This window comes from Euprymna scolopes, chromosome 12 (genome assembly GCF_053919585.1).
Source record: "Euprymna scolopes isolate OS-2025 chromosome 12, ASM5391958v1, whole genome shotgun sequence".
Taxonomy (NCBI): Eukaryota; Metazoa; Mollusca; class Cephalopoda; order Sepiida; family Sepiolidae; genus Euprymna; species Euprymna scolopes.
Window position 1 is genome coordinate 87,793,737 of NC_136493.1, and position 14,372 is coordinate 87,808,108.

The 14,372-nt window shown below is 31.8% G+C and overlaps 1 protein-coding gene across 6 annotated transcripts in view; it reads left to right on the forward strand.

Moving 5' to 3' along the window:
- Window positions 1–3,898: 3,898 nt before the first annotated feature.
- The window catches only part of LOC145291402 (uncharacterized), a 66,520-nt gene continuing 56,046 nt past the window's right edge, over window positions 3,899–14,372 (forward strand). For 2 of the 6 annotated variants that reach the window (XM_080137203.1, XM_080137208.1), the window contains exons 1-2: window positions 3,899–4,239; window positions 11,161–11,217. In XM_080137203.1, coding sequence (XP_079993329.1) covers window positions 11,168–11,217 — 50 coding nt within the window. In that variant the 5' untranslated portion in view covers window positions 3,899–4,239; window positions 11,161–11,167. Of the gene's footprint in view, window positions 4,240–6,079; window positions 6,218–11,141; window positions 11,218–14,372 lie in introns of those variants that run through there. The other 4 variants (XM_080137204.1, XM_080137207.1, XM_080137206.1 and 1 more) reach the window with 4 other exon arrangements.

Sequence of the window (14,372 nt, forward strand, 5' to 3'; positions counted from 1 at the left end):
ACGCACAAATTGAAGGTCAAGATCAAAAGTGATAGGAAAAAATTACATTCCACAGCCTATGACAAAAGGTGGGTAAAAATAATGAGCTTGTGCATACATAGAGGAGCCAAGTTGGAGTTTGTGTTCTCTGCCTAAGCATGGCACACATAGTTCCAGGTCTTGTCAGACCAGACCCCTTAAGTGTTTAGATTAGGTTTCTTAGCTAGCTGAGTGAATGCCTCCCTCCATCCCCAATAGGTAACCTCCAAAATGCCCACAACCCCATTTTTCTTTTTTGCCCCCGGCCACCCCAATAATTGATCCCATCTTGGAGCAACATCATATACACCCCCTCCCCCAACTCTTCCACCCCATTTTTCTTTCCTGTCTAGAATTCAGCCCAATTTAGAGATCGACCTACTTGTTTTCAGCTTCCATTAAGCTGGAAAACAGTGGGTGGTCTACCATTTAGAGAGGGTTGGGAGGTTCCTACTAATATTTTTTATTTAATTTTCAGACTTTTCTCCCTCACTACACGCCAATGGAATATTCATCAAACGATTTTTATTATAAAATTTTAATTTTACATATAATATATATGCGTTATTATTTATTTATTAAAAGAAACAAGTAAAGCATGGATGATCCCCTATGAGTGTACAGTGAACGAGGCATAAAAAAAATGATTAAGTTCAGCACTGTGTCCCCCCCCCATTTAGCCCCAAAAGTCGCCAGGGGACGTCAAATCCTGGTGAAAATGAACAAACGGTGCAGTTTTAGGCCTTAACATATGTAAATTTGAATTCTGCACTATGCAAAAAAAGAAATGACTAAGTCCATCATTTCCACCCCCCTTCATTTAGCCCAAAATGTCCCCAAAGCCTTAACATATTTAAATTTGAGTTCAGCACCATGCAAAACTGCTAAATAGAGATACACAGAAAATTTTGGACAAAAAATGGCAAAATAGTCCCAAAAATGGAGTGTTTTTATTAGCCCTAATAGAGCCCTGGGACACACCCAAGAGTTATCGTGAAGTATAAACAAACAAAATTATATAGAAATCAGTTAGTTACAACTTTTCAGAAAGTTTTATAAAAATCCAAGGCATCGATTTTTTTAAGAAGCACAAAAGTGTCGATTTTAGCCATTTTAATACGAAAGGCACCTCTTTGGGGGAGGGGGGGGGCAAAGTTTTCCCAGAAAATCTGTTCTGTTACTTTTTTACTTATATCATGTTTAATGTTTGTGCAAAATTTCAAAAACTTCCAACGCGTAGTTATTGAGAAAAGTGCGGACAGACGAACGGACTAACAGACAAGGGTGAATTTACAGGTTTACTCTCCTTTTGTCGGGGGACCAAAAACATCTGATCCGGAGAATCTTAAGTAGGACGAACCCTGGTGTGTTTGCGGTATTATGGTGAATGAGAACCCAAGCTAGGATTAGCATAGACATACTAAAGTGCAAGGATGAGGATGACCATAGACTCCCCCTGGCCTCAATTTTTGGGTGGCTTGTGCCTAATTTTTTGTTTTTTTGTTTTTGTACATTACAGGAAAATAAAAAATATAAACCTCAGCGTCTCTCATTCTTCTTTTGCTATTGCCATTCTCTTTTTGCCTGTGTGTCTACCTTGTAGTTGTAGTCGACTGACGCCCCTGCACGCCACCTCCAAACCTGCTGCAACATTTATTTCTATTAACTCTCGCAATAAAATATTTTAAATCTCGGAATAAAATATTTTGAAATGTTTGAACATTTCTATATGGAATTCACACCTTTGACATTATTCTCTCGTTGCCTAGGCACAGTTCCAACATTTAAAAATACAACTGCTGAGATACAATGTGCGGCTCTTTACAGATTTTTCTTTTTCCAACTTTAAAACATGGCAAGGAAGAATAAAAGGGTAAAAAAAAAAAAGAAAAAAACACACTGAGGATGGAGTATAGCTCCGAAATATGTTATAAATTTCAAACAAGTAAAATATTTGTTTATTTTCCTATTATCACGTTGTGATTTGGCTTTCAAGCGCACTTTATGCATATTTTATTTTATTCAAATTAAATCAACGTTTCTATATGGAATTCACGCGAATTTATTTTTACTTTTTTTATGAAAATAAAACATCGTAAATTGTAACAATTAAAAAAGAAAAATTAATTTTTACACGAGCATTACGAAAAAAGCCCGTAAAGTCCGTGTTAAGGAATTCGATATAACTCAAAGAAAAATTAATTTCTCGAACTACCTATATTATCATTGAATTAAGCATTGTTTATTTAATATTTTCACACAAAAAATTATAATTGCAAAAAATATTCCCTCATTTTTTTTAGATTACATTTTTAGTGTAATTTTCATATGTAAGAATTTACTATTTTTATTGCCTGAATGAACATGTAACTTTCAAGATAACATAATTTTTATATAATCTTAAAAAAATTTAATAATAATAATAATAATAATAATAATAATAATAATAATAATTTAAAAGCAGGAACACAGAAAAATAATTAAATTAAAAAATGATAAAACTTATACAAATGTTCACGATAGGAATGTACGAATGCACAACTTAGAGGGGGGTTAAAAAAAACAGTTTACCCTACCTCCCTCCAACTACTTGACGTCATTTTCAGACAACCTTTTGACTTTCTGACATTTTGGGCTTCCGTAGAATCTATTCTTAGACGATTTCGTTTATTTTAGTTTGTGCGAAGCCAGAATCTTTCGCGTGGGGGGGGGGGAGCTACTTAAGCTATTTTTTATACAAACGAGGTATTTTTCTTTTTTTTTTAATTTATTTAATTTAATATTTTACGACTTTACTTTACTAATTATCTTTGAAATATACCTAGAAAACTAATATTTATTTTTCCAAGGATTTTTACCATAAATTTATTTTAACTTCAAAATTTAGCTGAACTTGTCAGTTTCCGAATGTCGCCGTGAAAACATTTTTCGGGTTTGTATTACTGTACACATAGATTCGAAAAAGTTGTCAAAAAACAAATATATAACAAATAAATGTTATCAAAGGCAAGATAAGTTACTTTTCTACCAAACTGGATACATTTTTTGTGTTTATATTCAATGTAACATGTTTATTCAGCTCGAAAAACATGCAGTGTTTACCGATGTATTGGAAAATTCAAAATGGCGCTCGACTCTCTCTTTAACATGGTAAGTTTGGGAAAAGCTGTTATAAATAATAAATTAGACAAAGTACTATTAAAAAAACACCGAATATATATCAACTTATGTCACGGTGAGCGAATTTCTAACAGTATTTTGTCTAGTTTATTATTTATAACAGCTTTTCCTGAACTTACCGTGTTAAAGAGAGAGTCGGGCGTCATTTTGAATTTTCCAATACATCGGTAAACACTGTATGCTTTTCGAGCTGAATAAACATGTTACATTGAATAAAAACACAAAAAAAATATCCAGTCTGGTAGAAAAGTAACTTATCTTGCCTTTGATAACATTTATTTGTTATATATTTGTTTGTAAAGATTTTCGAATCTATGTGTACAGTAATACAAACCCCATTTTTCCTTATAATTTTTTTTCACGCGTACAAATATCCCCCCTATGATTGGGGACATCACCCCCCCCCTTTTTGGTAATTAACTTTAGGCTTTAATCTTTCAAATACAATCAAAAAGTAGTCGGAAGCCTACAAAAATATTATTATAAACTGGCTTTCAAAATTATGTCCCCTTATTATTTTTCCGTCATTATTACTCGTATATATTAAGGCAAGATGAGGCGCGTCGAGCAGGCAGGCAGCTCCTGCCTAGATATGGCAACAGTAGTACTCCCGTACTCCACCTAGGATGTACTTGGCTCTTGTACAGATACAGAACTGCATATTGGCAGTGAGTTTCCATACTGGAGCGCCGTACCGCCGGTACAATGATCCAACCATTTTGTGTTTCCAAACCAACAATGAAGAGTATTTATCGGTGGGGCCACTAATCTAGAAAAGAGCTCAGAAGTAATATCCAATGAATGTTAAGCAAATAATTAAGTGGATTATTTTCCGCTGTAAATCATCAATAATACTTTGTTCGTTTGACGTACAACAGTAACATGCCGCATGCGTTGAATATTATTTCTATAAACTAAGTCGTCATGGCGACGTTGTTGACGTTTCCTTGGTTGAATTGGTTGATTTCAAAACAATCCCTTCCGGACTTTTCAATGCCGTTCGTTTGGAAAGAAGCGACTTGAACATTTTTAAGACTCAAGGTATTATCTTTTTCTTTTTTTTTTTTTTTTTTTTAATCCTGATTTATTCATAATGATCTTTACAAATAATTGATGTTGGAGCTTCGAAATAGAGTTTTGTTTATTTGTTTTATTTAAACTATTTTTGTTAATTAACACATTTAGTACGATTATCGAAAAAGAATATTTTTTATAATATTTATTTTCATATATTATAACACGGCCACCGTGATTATTTTTATTTTATTTTTATTTTTTTACACGGTGATCACCACTTATCAAGGCCTGGAAGCCACTTAGGGATAAGGGTTATTTCAAGTACATTACGTTAGTGTGGAGATTTGATGAAGTGTTTACTTAAGGGGGCGGTTCATTAGGAATTTGTTAACGTTGGACTTGAAGACATCCAAGTTGTAGTCCGGTGGGAAGCAGGCAGACGGAACAGAGTTCCACAGGCGTGCAGTACTGCAGTTCTAAGAAAGAAGCTTTGTTCATGGAATCCGCGTTTTGATTTAGGCACAGATATAGAGTGGGGGAAATTTTTCACAGTGGATTCAGCTAGACGGGTGTTTTTCGTGAAAGATTGGCGAGGGGGGACCAGAGATTGGAGTTCAGACGAGCACCTGACATGGAAATAACGATAAAACAAGGATAGGCTCGCAACGTCTCTTCTGTGGGAGAGAGGTTACAGGGTAGAGAAAAGGGCATCCCCCACTAAGCCACAAAGTCTATTTTGTACTCTGTCAAGGCAGGATAGGCTGTTTTTAGCAGCTCCTGCCCAGATATGGCAGCAGTATTCCATCCTTGGACGTACTTGGCTTTTATATAGATAGAGAATTGCATCAGTAGTGAGATATCTTCTGGAGCAGTAGAAGGATCCCATTATCTTTCCAGCGACCTTGGCAACAGACTTGATGTACGTGTTCCATTTCAGATCAGGAGTAAAGGTCAAACCCAGAAGCTTGTCAAAACACGGGGCCTCACCCAGACGAGAGCCATCCATCACAATTAATGCCAGATGGGGATCAGAGCGTTGATGATGTAAGGATAGGAGTTTGGTTTTGGATGCATTAAAGGTAACCAGCCACATCTTCCCCCACTGAACCACGCTAGAATCAGAGAGAACTTTGTCATTTACAGCCTTTGATGTGTTGCCGTAGATGGTCGTGTCATCAGCATAGATGTCAATGAATGATTTAAGTATGTGTTTAGGGAGGTCATTGATGTAGATCAGGAAGAGAGTTGGGCCCAGGATTGACCCCAGAGGAACTCCAGCATTTATATTGCAGGCCTCCGATTTTTGTCCATCTACCACTACTCTTATGAGCCTATCGGAGAGAAATTATAACCGGTATAACTTAAATCCTTACTCTCTGTCTGTCTGTCTGTCTGTCTGTCTGTCTGTCTCTCTCTCTCTCTCTCTCTCTCTCTCTCTCTCTCTCTCTCTCTCTCTCTATATATATATATATATATATATATATATATATATATATATATATATATATATATATATATATATAACCCTTTAGATTATGTAGCCAGACTTTATGGGCACCCTTTAGATTATGCAGTCAGACTTTGTGGACACCCTATATATAAACAACGTAAATGATATTTTCTACCAGCTATAAAGTCAACGTTTATTTTACAGTGAAGAAGGTTTGTCCCCCACACGGTGTATGTATGAAAATAAAAAGGTGCAAATCCAGAATTCAACATAATTTAAAAAATAAAAATTAAAAATAACAGAAAAATCTTTATCTTTCTACGTATCCGACATGGAACCAAAATGTCATATTCCAAAAATCACGTAACTTAATCATTTTTTTTTTTTTTTTTTTTTTTTTTTGTACTTCTGTAGTTACCGACCTGGATTTCCGTGATGTTGGCTCAGGCTCACCCGGCAGGTGACGTAAACCGCTAGGTCTATCAAAAGGTGGCCATTACAAATGATGATCAGAACTTACTATTTTTTGAAGCTTATAACTACTTGAAAAATGTAATTCAAACCCTAACTTTTTTTCAATTAAAGGAGCGAAGACCAAATTTAAAAAAAAAAATAACAGGTTTTATAGCAAATTATGAAATATTTGTTTTTTTTTTAAGCAGTTTTCTTTAAAAATATATATAAAGAAAATCGGTACTAGTGCAGAGAGTGATCCGAACGTAAATAATAACGTTATTATTTAAAAAGCCATTCTTAACATGGAGAGGGTGTTTTTTTAACTATTCTATACTTCAACCTTACAATTGAATAAAAAAAATATATCATAAAACTTTAATTAAACTTGGAAATACGATTTAAAAAATAGCGCGGATCACTCTCTGCACTAGCACCAGAAAATCAACATATTTTGACTTGCTTATAAATATATGTATATATATAAATGCCAAAAATCACTTACTTAAAAAATATACTATTAAATGGGTAGTTCCATTCTTCATTGTAAAGAATTTATCCATATTTATGTTTAAAATTCCATGTATTTTTTAAATAAAAGGATTTTTTAAAACGAGGGTCGTAGAAAATCGCATTTTGCGTGAAGCTGTAAAGAGATGCTGCTAAAATGAAATTTATGAAATACGGATTCGTCCAAGGGACATAAATAATGTCTCTTTTTTATTGCGTGTGTTAACCAAAATTAGTATTTTTCATCCTCCGTAGTTAAAAAGGAAACGCACATTTACTTATAAGTTTTTCCCCTAGAACAAAAAATCCGCTTCATCGATTTTTTTTTTTTAATTCTTTTAATGAAATACACGAGTTTTTGATTGATATATTTTAATACTTCTTTATCGACTAAATTTTTTTTTTAAATATCTAAAAAAAGAAAACATTCAATGAAATAGAAATATTTGCCGTCAGCGTCTTGTATTTACTTGACGATGTAAGTATAACATGAGCTTTCATTTAAAAAAAAAATCAACGTGTTGTTTGGACTTTACAGGTAAATTTCCAAAAAACTATTCTTTTTTTGTTGTTTTAAATTAGAATATTTTCTTTATTGATCTTTTATCTTCAATTTGTGACATATAAAACTTTGGCACATAAATTAATTATTAAAATTTTAATAGACATTTCAAAATGGGGGAGGTGAATTTGAAAAAAAAACGTTTCTCTATAATATTATATTTGGTTTAATTTCATATTGACCCTGAAAATATCGTAAAAATTGAACCAATAGAAAAATTTTGATAGATTTTTAAAATTGAAAAATTGAAAAATATTTAACTCGTAAAATTCTATTGATTTTATTACGTAAAAAATGGCTGCATGAAGGCACGCCGGCATTTTGTAAACATTTTGTAAACACTGTTTTTTAAAAAATAAAAAATAATATTTCTAGTTTTTAAACAACTTTAATAGTTTATTTTAGAAGTATATTCCATGCAGAAAATAAACAGCCCACTTTAAAAAGAGAAATTACGAGTTTTTTATATTTTATTCGCAGTTTTCTGTTAGAGGTGTCAAAAATTCCTCCAAATTTCTGATACACCTAGTAAACCGCTGGAATATGACGAGCGCTGATCAAATTAAGAAACGCTGGGGGTTAAAATAATATATATCGGATACTAATTACATTTTTTTTTTATATATATATTATTTGGTGGGATTATTTTTTATGTAAGAATAGTTAGGAAAATTTTTTATTTATTTTTTATTTTTGATAAGTTTTGAATTTATCTATTTACTTTGAATAAAACTTCTGAGATTTTTTCTTTAGTGTTTTGTTCTTTAGAGGGGATATAAGGATTTCACTTTGAGGACAGAATATTTCCTTGGAATATTTTCAGTGGTTGCTTCGTTGTAGGGTTTTCTTCAAAATTCAGCATCTCTTCCAACTTGTCGAATATGACCATATTCCCCGGCAGAATATATTTTATTATAGGAAGAAGAGTTTTGACGTTAGAGTTTGGTAAAGTCACCAAGAAACCCTCACTTCTCGGTGAAGTCATATCCTCCAAAAACTCAGAATGGTTTGAGGAGCCTTCCAACTTCATCTGTTAAACAAAGACGTAATTTTCTACGGTGTGCTCTGGCCCTCAGATCTGCCGAAGATTCCTAAGGAAATAATCCTGGCAAATATCACTTATAAAGTGTCTCCAGTCGGCAGCTGTGTTCCACCTTTCTACCACATTCTCTCTGCAAATATTTTGTCGTTACCATGTCATGTGACCAGAAGAATATTATTTTAATAATTTTAGAGATGTCCATTTCATGTAACATTTTATCTGAAGTCGATAAATTCATGTTTATGCCTTCCATTTTTAGACTGATTGAAGTTGTGCACAATTAAAACTAATTTTTTTTGTTTCCAGTTTAATAAAAGTCGTCTGATTAGATTTTTATTGACTAATCTCCCTAACCCTTATCCTCGAGGGTTCTTTAGCCTTCCTAAGTGGTGGCTCATTTGTATACAAAAAAAGACTTTTAAAAATAAGCATGTTACAGAGATTTACCAGTTTTTGAAAAATCAGAAAGCGGTTTTTATCTTTTTAAGTTATTCAATTTTTTTATTTTATTTTATTTTTATTTATTTTTTTTTTTTTTTGATAAATATCAAACTCATTGATTTAATCTATACCTAGCGTTGAACATTGGTTTTTATTTTGTTTGTTTGTTTTTGAGGTGAGGATATGACGACGACGACGACGACGATGATGATGATGATGATGATGATGATCATCATCATCATCATCATCATCGTATCGTTCATATGAATCCGAAGATACTATTATTGGTTTCCCCAATATCCCTCTAGTCAGAATTATTTCTAGAAAGACATTGGGGATTATGGGAAGGGCCGCATGAAGGTTGCCAACGTCCTATGTGATAGTGGAACGAACGGCATTCTACATTAGGACACCCAGATCATCAGCCTGTGTCATTTATCGCTACCACAGTCACTCCTTTGTGATGATGATGATAATGATCTGAAGATTTGATGATGATGATGATGATCATCATCATCATCATCATCTGAATATTTCTTGAAAAGATGAAGGAATAAAAATGTCTTCTGACTCGTCGTCCTTTCTAGTTGCCAGCCAGAACATGTTTCCTGAAGTATGTGATACTTCAAAGCATTTCTTCGTTGAGTCTTTGTGGCTGATTGTAATTATTTAATTAATTTATTTATTCAGATATCTTCTTTCCTCAGACTTCTTGACTTTGAATTTGCAAAACATTTAGCTTACAAAGGAAAAAAAAGGTAGCGGATGAAATAATGGGGACTAAAAAAGAGTATGAAAAATATTGAAAAGTGGAAGTATTGGGAAGGAATATAAGGGGAAAACGAATAAAAACATATAAGGAATAGAATATAAAATATATGCAAGAAAAAGAATGAAGAAAAAGAATTTAAATTTAAAATTTAGAGGTAAAAACAAAAGAAAAAAGTCCAAACTTTATAAATAGTCCAACTTTAGTCCTTAGGCAGCTAATCCGTGTAAAATGAAAGTAGTCCAATATAAAATGCCTCGAGATCAAACTTCAGTACTAAATTTCAAGTTAAAATAAATTTCATATGTCGATAGTCGATCCGAAAATGACTCTAAAATATACTCCAATGTACGGTTGCTGGTTAAAATAATCCTTATGAAAAATGTTGTATGTTGATAGTCGATCTGCATAACTCATTTGTGCAGACATATAAAAAACTGCATGTTTTCAAGAAGAGTGCACAATAGAGGAGTTGGAAATATTATATTCCGCAGATAGAGGAATTTTGAACTCAAAGAAAACAAATTTCATATTCTTTGGGGGAAACTAGCAAGTTAACTTTATGTACAATTCAACATTGAGTTAATTACATGGCATTTATATTAAAATTTGAAGATGGCAAAAAAACATTTTTTTAAAAAACCTTGGAGAGATTCCAATGACGGTAGTCAATTAAGTCCAGATTAGAAGCAAAATGAAATTATACAGTTTTCTTTTTTAATTTTAAATTTAAAAACAAATATATAATAAAAAGAAAGTAAAGAAGTGAGATACAAAGATAAAAACATATTTTTAAAAAAAAGAGTAAGAGAATAAGAAAAGACAAATAAAAAATAAAAATAAAAACATAAGGATAAAGAATAATAAGAATAAATAATAAAAAATAAATTAAAAAATATGAATAATAAATAATATCTTGATAAATCTACTTTATTAATGAAAATATTTTTTATTTTTATTAATGAAAATATTTTTTATTTGTACAATATTTTTTATTTTTATTAATGAAAATATTTTTTATTTTTATTCGTGAATTTTTTTTATTTTTATTAATGAAAATATTTATTTTTTTAATATTTTTTATTTTTATTCATGATTTTTTATTTTTATTAATGAAAATATTTTTTATTTTTATTCGTGAATTTTTTTTATTTTTATTAATGAAAATATTTTTTATTTTTTTAATATTTTTTATTTTTATACGTGAAAATTTTCTTTTTAATTTTTATTAATAAAAATATTTTTTTATTTTTATTAATGAAAATATTTTTTATTTTTATTAATGAAACTATTTTTCAGGTTCATTGATATATGTAATATATATATTTCGAATGTGAAATATATGATTATTTTTACAATCAAACAACATTGCAGCTCATACAAGCCATGAAAGCTACAGGCTGGAAGTCCAAGATTCGAGTTTCGCCTGCATTTGGCCTCATCAATTGAACATATCTGAACTTGGAATTCAAAATCCGAGTCATCTGCATGCGAGGCAAGTACCCTGCCACCTCAGCCATTGTAGCACATACAAGAAAGTATATGACTAACCCAGATCAAGCAAACCGCAGTGATGTCCAACTGTGGAATATACCTGCTTTAAACATAAATCAATTTAGTGATGCATTTTGTTCAAATGTGTTATAATCCATCATCAAATGTAAATGATTATTTTCAGTGTGATTAATTGAATAATAAGATGTCTTTTTATCTTTCAGTTTCACAATGAATCGTCATGAGTTTAAAATGAATTTTGCAGCGAAAAGCAAAGCCAGGTAATACATTTTTCTGATTTGCTCAAATTAATCGACACTAATGATGATGCAAAGTTTATGTGCATTTGTAATGCATTATCTTTAACTGAAAGCCATGTTCAATTTCAGACGAGTTTACAATGGGTAGCTATTCTGTACAAGTCCTGGTGATGAAAAGATTTTGGTGGGTAGCTGTTCTGTATAAGTTTCAGACTTTAAAATTTTGCAGGCAAAAAAGCAAAAGATTTATCTTGTGTGAACATGAAAAATTTGTGCAGGAATGCTAAAAGATTCAATATTTTTATGGAACAATTCTGGTTACTGATTAGTTGCTAGCAGAACTCGGATCCTTTTAATTGGTCAGTTCCTATCGCCAGTGTCTATAAGTAGAATCTTCCATCTTTCTTTAATCATACCCTACTATACATAAAAAATATTGCAGCACATTATTTCAGGTCTTATAAACTCCGCCTCCAGACAAGGATCTACTCCTTACAAATTGGGCATATTTGGAATCAAGGTAACCATAGAAGTGTTCAAATATTATTTTCGATGGCCAACTGCCTACATCAGTATATCATTCAAATTCTCATCTACTTTATGAAGCTTTAAAAAAGGCTTCAAAATATGAACAAAGAAATAGAGGGAGGAATATAGAAAGAAAACAGGAGTAGAAATAGAGAGTGTAGAGAGCAACAAGTAAAATAATTTACTTAAACAATAGGAGGCATCGTGGTCTTGTGATTTGGTTCATTTGAATCTCCAAATGGTCATAAATCCAAAATAAGTCTCTAATGGATATCCGTTCGATATCTAAGTCCGACATTTTTCAGCATATATCGAATAATGAATTTTGTTTGCAAAAATCTCCTTTTTGGGCACAGAGATTCCAATGACTTTTTGTAATCATTTTTTTTTTTAAACTTCATCAGTCACGTGTGAACCCATTTCATTTTCAATTTTTTTTTCTTTATTGCTCTATCTCCAACAACACATGCTTTTTATTTTGCATGAAAACCTACACGTTTATTGAACTTTGACAACACACATATTTTGTCCTAAATTTCTTTCAATTGAGCAACTTTTTGTATGAGTTCTGTACTGCTTGAGTCAGATTCATGCATTTTTATCAAATTCATTCTTAAATAATTATTCCATGAACAAAGATTCTTTCCTAGAACTGTCCGCTTGTGGAACTCTGTTTCACTAACCTGCTTTTCATCTGCTTACAATAGGTGGTCTTCAACTCCAATGTAAACAAATTTTTGTTGAGCCCTTCCCTTAAATAAACAAATTATACCCAATTTCCACCACTAACAATTGTCTTGGTGACCACCGTACTCTCATTAATCTTTATCCTCAAGTGGCCTTTGGGCATTGATAAGTGGTGACTCTCTTGTAAAAAAGAAAAATTCTTCAAGCATTTCTATATTTTCATATCATCCTTTATTAATTCATAGCATTACTAATAATAGTAGTAGCAGCAGTAGTATTATTCCAATGTTGACCTTTATAACATCTGTGATATTCCTAGAGATTTTTAGGTGCATATCAGGGTTATTTTCAAGTGCCACGTTGCATATTAGTGTCTCCTTTGGGAGATTTCTATATTTTCATATCTTTTGTTGATTAATTTTTATTTTTAGTTGGCATTGAATTTGAAATGGTGACATCTTTATAATAAAACTGGAAGACAACATATTGCTAGTCTGTCGCAATTTCTTCTTTCTCTATTGAACTCTTGAAAGACTTACTCTGGCTAGCCTGGCTGGAGTCCAGGAGATTGAGCGCTGATGGTGGGATCTTATTCAGGCTTGATTTGTCTCAGCCACATGTATTGGCATAATAAATTATTTAATATGCGTACATATCTAATGAACAAGTTTTCACATACATGTTTATGAAGCTCTAAGTATGTATGTGTTAGTTTTGCTTTACACAGGCATACGCTGCCCCCCTTTATTTCAGGTTTTTCAAAGTTTAAATCCTCTTTTAGCGAGGCTTCCCCCACTACTTCTTCTTCTTCTTCTTCTTCTTCTTCTTCTTCTTTGTATCTCTTTTTTCTTTTTTTTTAATATGAGAAAATTAAAATATAAAGATATTGAAATATTATTAAATTGTTGCAAATGCATGCATATATAATGAACAAGTTTTCACATATATGTTTATGATTTTTTATTATCATTATTATTATTATTATTATTATTATTATTATCATTATTATTATTATTATTATTATCATTATTATTATTATTATTATTATTATTATTATCATTATTATTATTATTATTATTATTTATTTATTTATTTTTAAATCCAATTATGTTGATGATGAAATATTTCTGCACAGAATTCTACTTTCAAAGCTATAAATATTTTCTTTGAAGATTGTATTGTGACAAATTAAGATCCTACGATAACGAGCGATTAGGGTTAACTTAGTAAATATGCAATTTACACAATTAATAATGAGGAATTAAGAATATAAAGATTTGAAGCAAATAAATAGAAATTAAGAATTTGAAGGCAAAAGGAATACACAAACAATAATGATAATAAATCAGCTGATCTCGGACGTCAAAGAATGAGGCAATTGTCTTATATCTAAAGCATTCATAGTTTAAAGAACAAAAGAACAAGTTAATCATATAGATAAGGACCAAAGTGGGAAAGACTGGATTTTGACTTGGAGAGACAGTTGTTCATTTTGGCAAGGGGTTTTGGTTCTTTGGAAAGTGAGGGGACACAACTCATGTTTGAAGAGTTTGGCACTGCATCCTGGTCATTATGGTGTAGTGGAGATTGAAATAAAGTCGGAACAAAAGAAAGTATTATGTGTTGATTCACATGCCATCCAATATTGGAAGCCCTTTATTCCAGCCTCTACAAGACAAGGAGGAATTAACAGTCAGAAGTGTCGATAACAAAGAAATCTATGTCTTATTATCTGTGCATCACGCATGCCTAAACTTTTATTGCTGTCACTACTCACGTTTTTGGACGAGATTTTGGAGCGATATCACTGCAAGAAGTGGGGATAATAGTCGATCGCTTTTCCAGCCCCGCGTCATACAAGGCAGATGTATAAGAAGAGCATTCTTGAGAAACATCTCCTGGCCTGTATGAATAAAATTGCAGTTTTAAGTAATGCTTCATCAGATATTTCTCCTATTGGC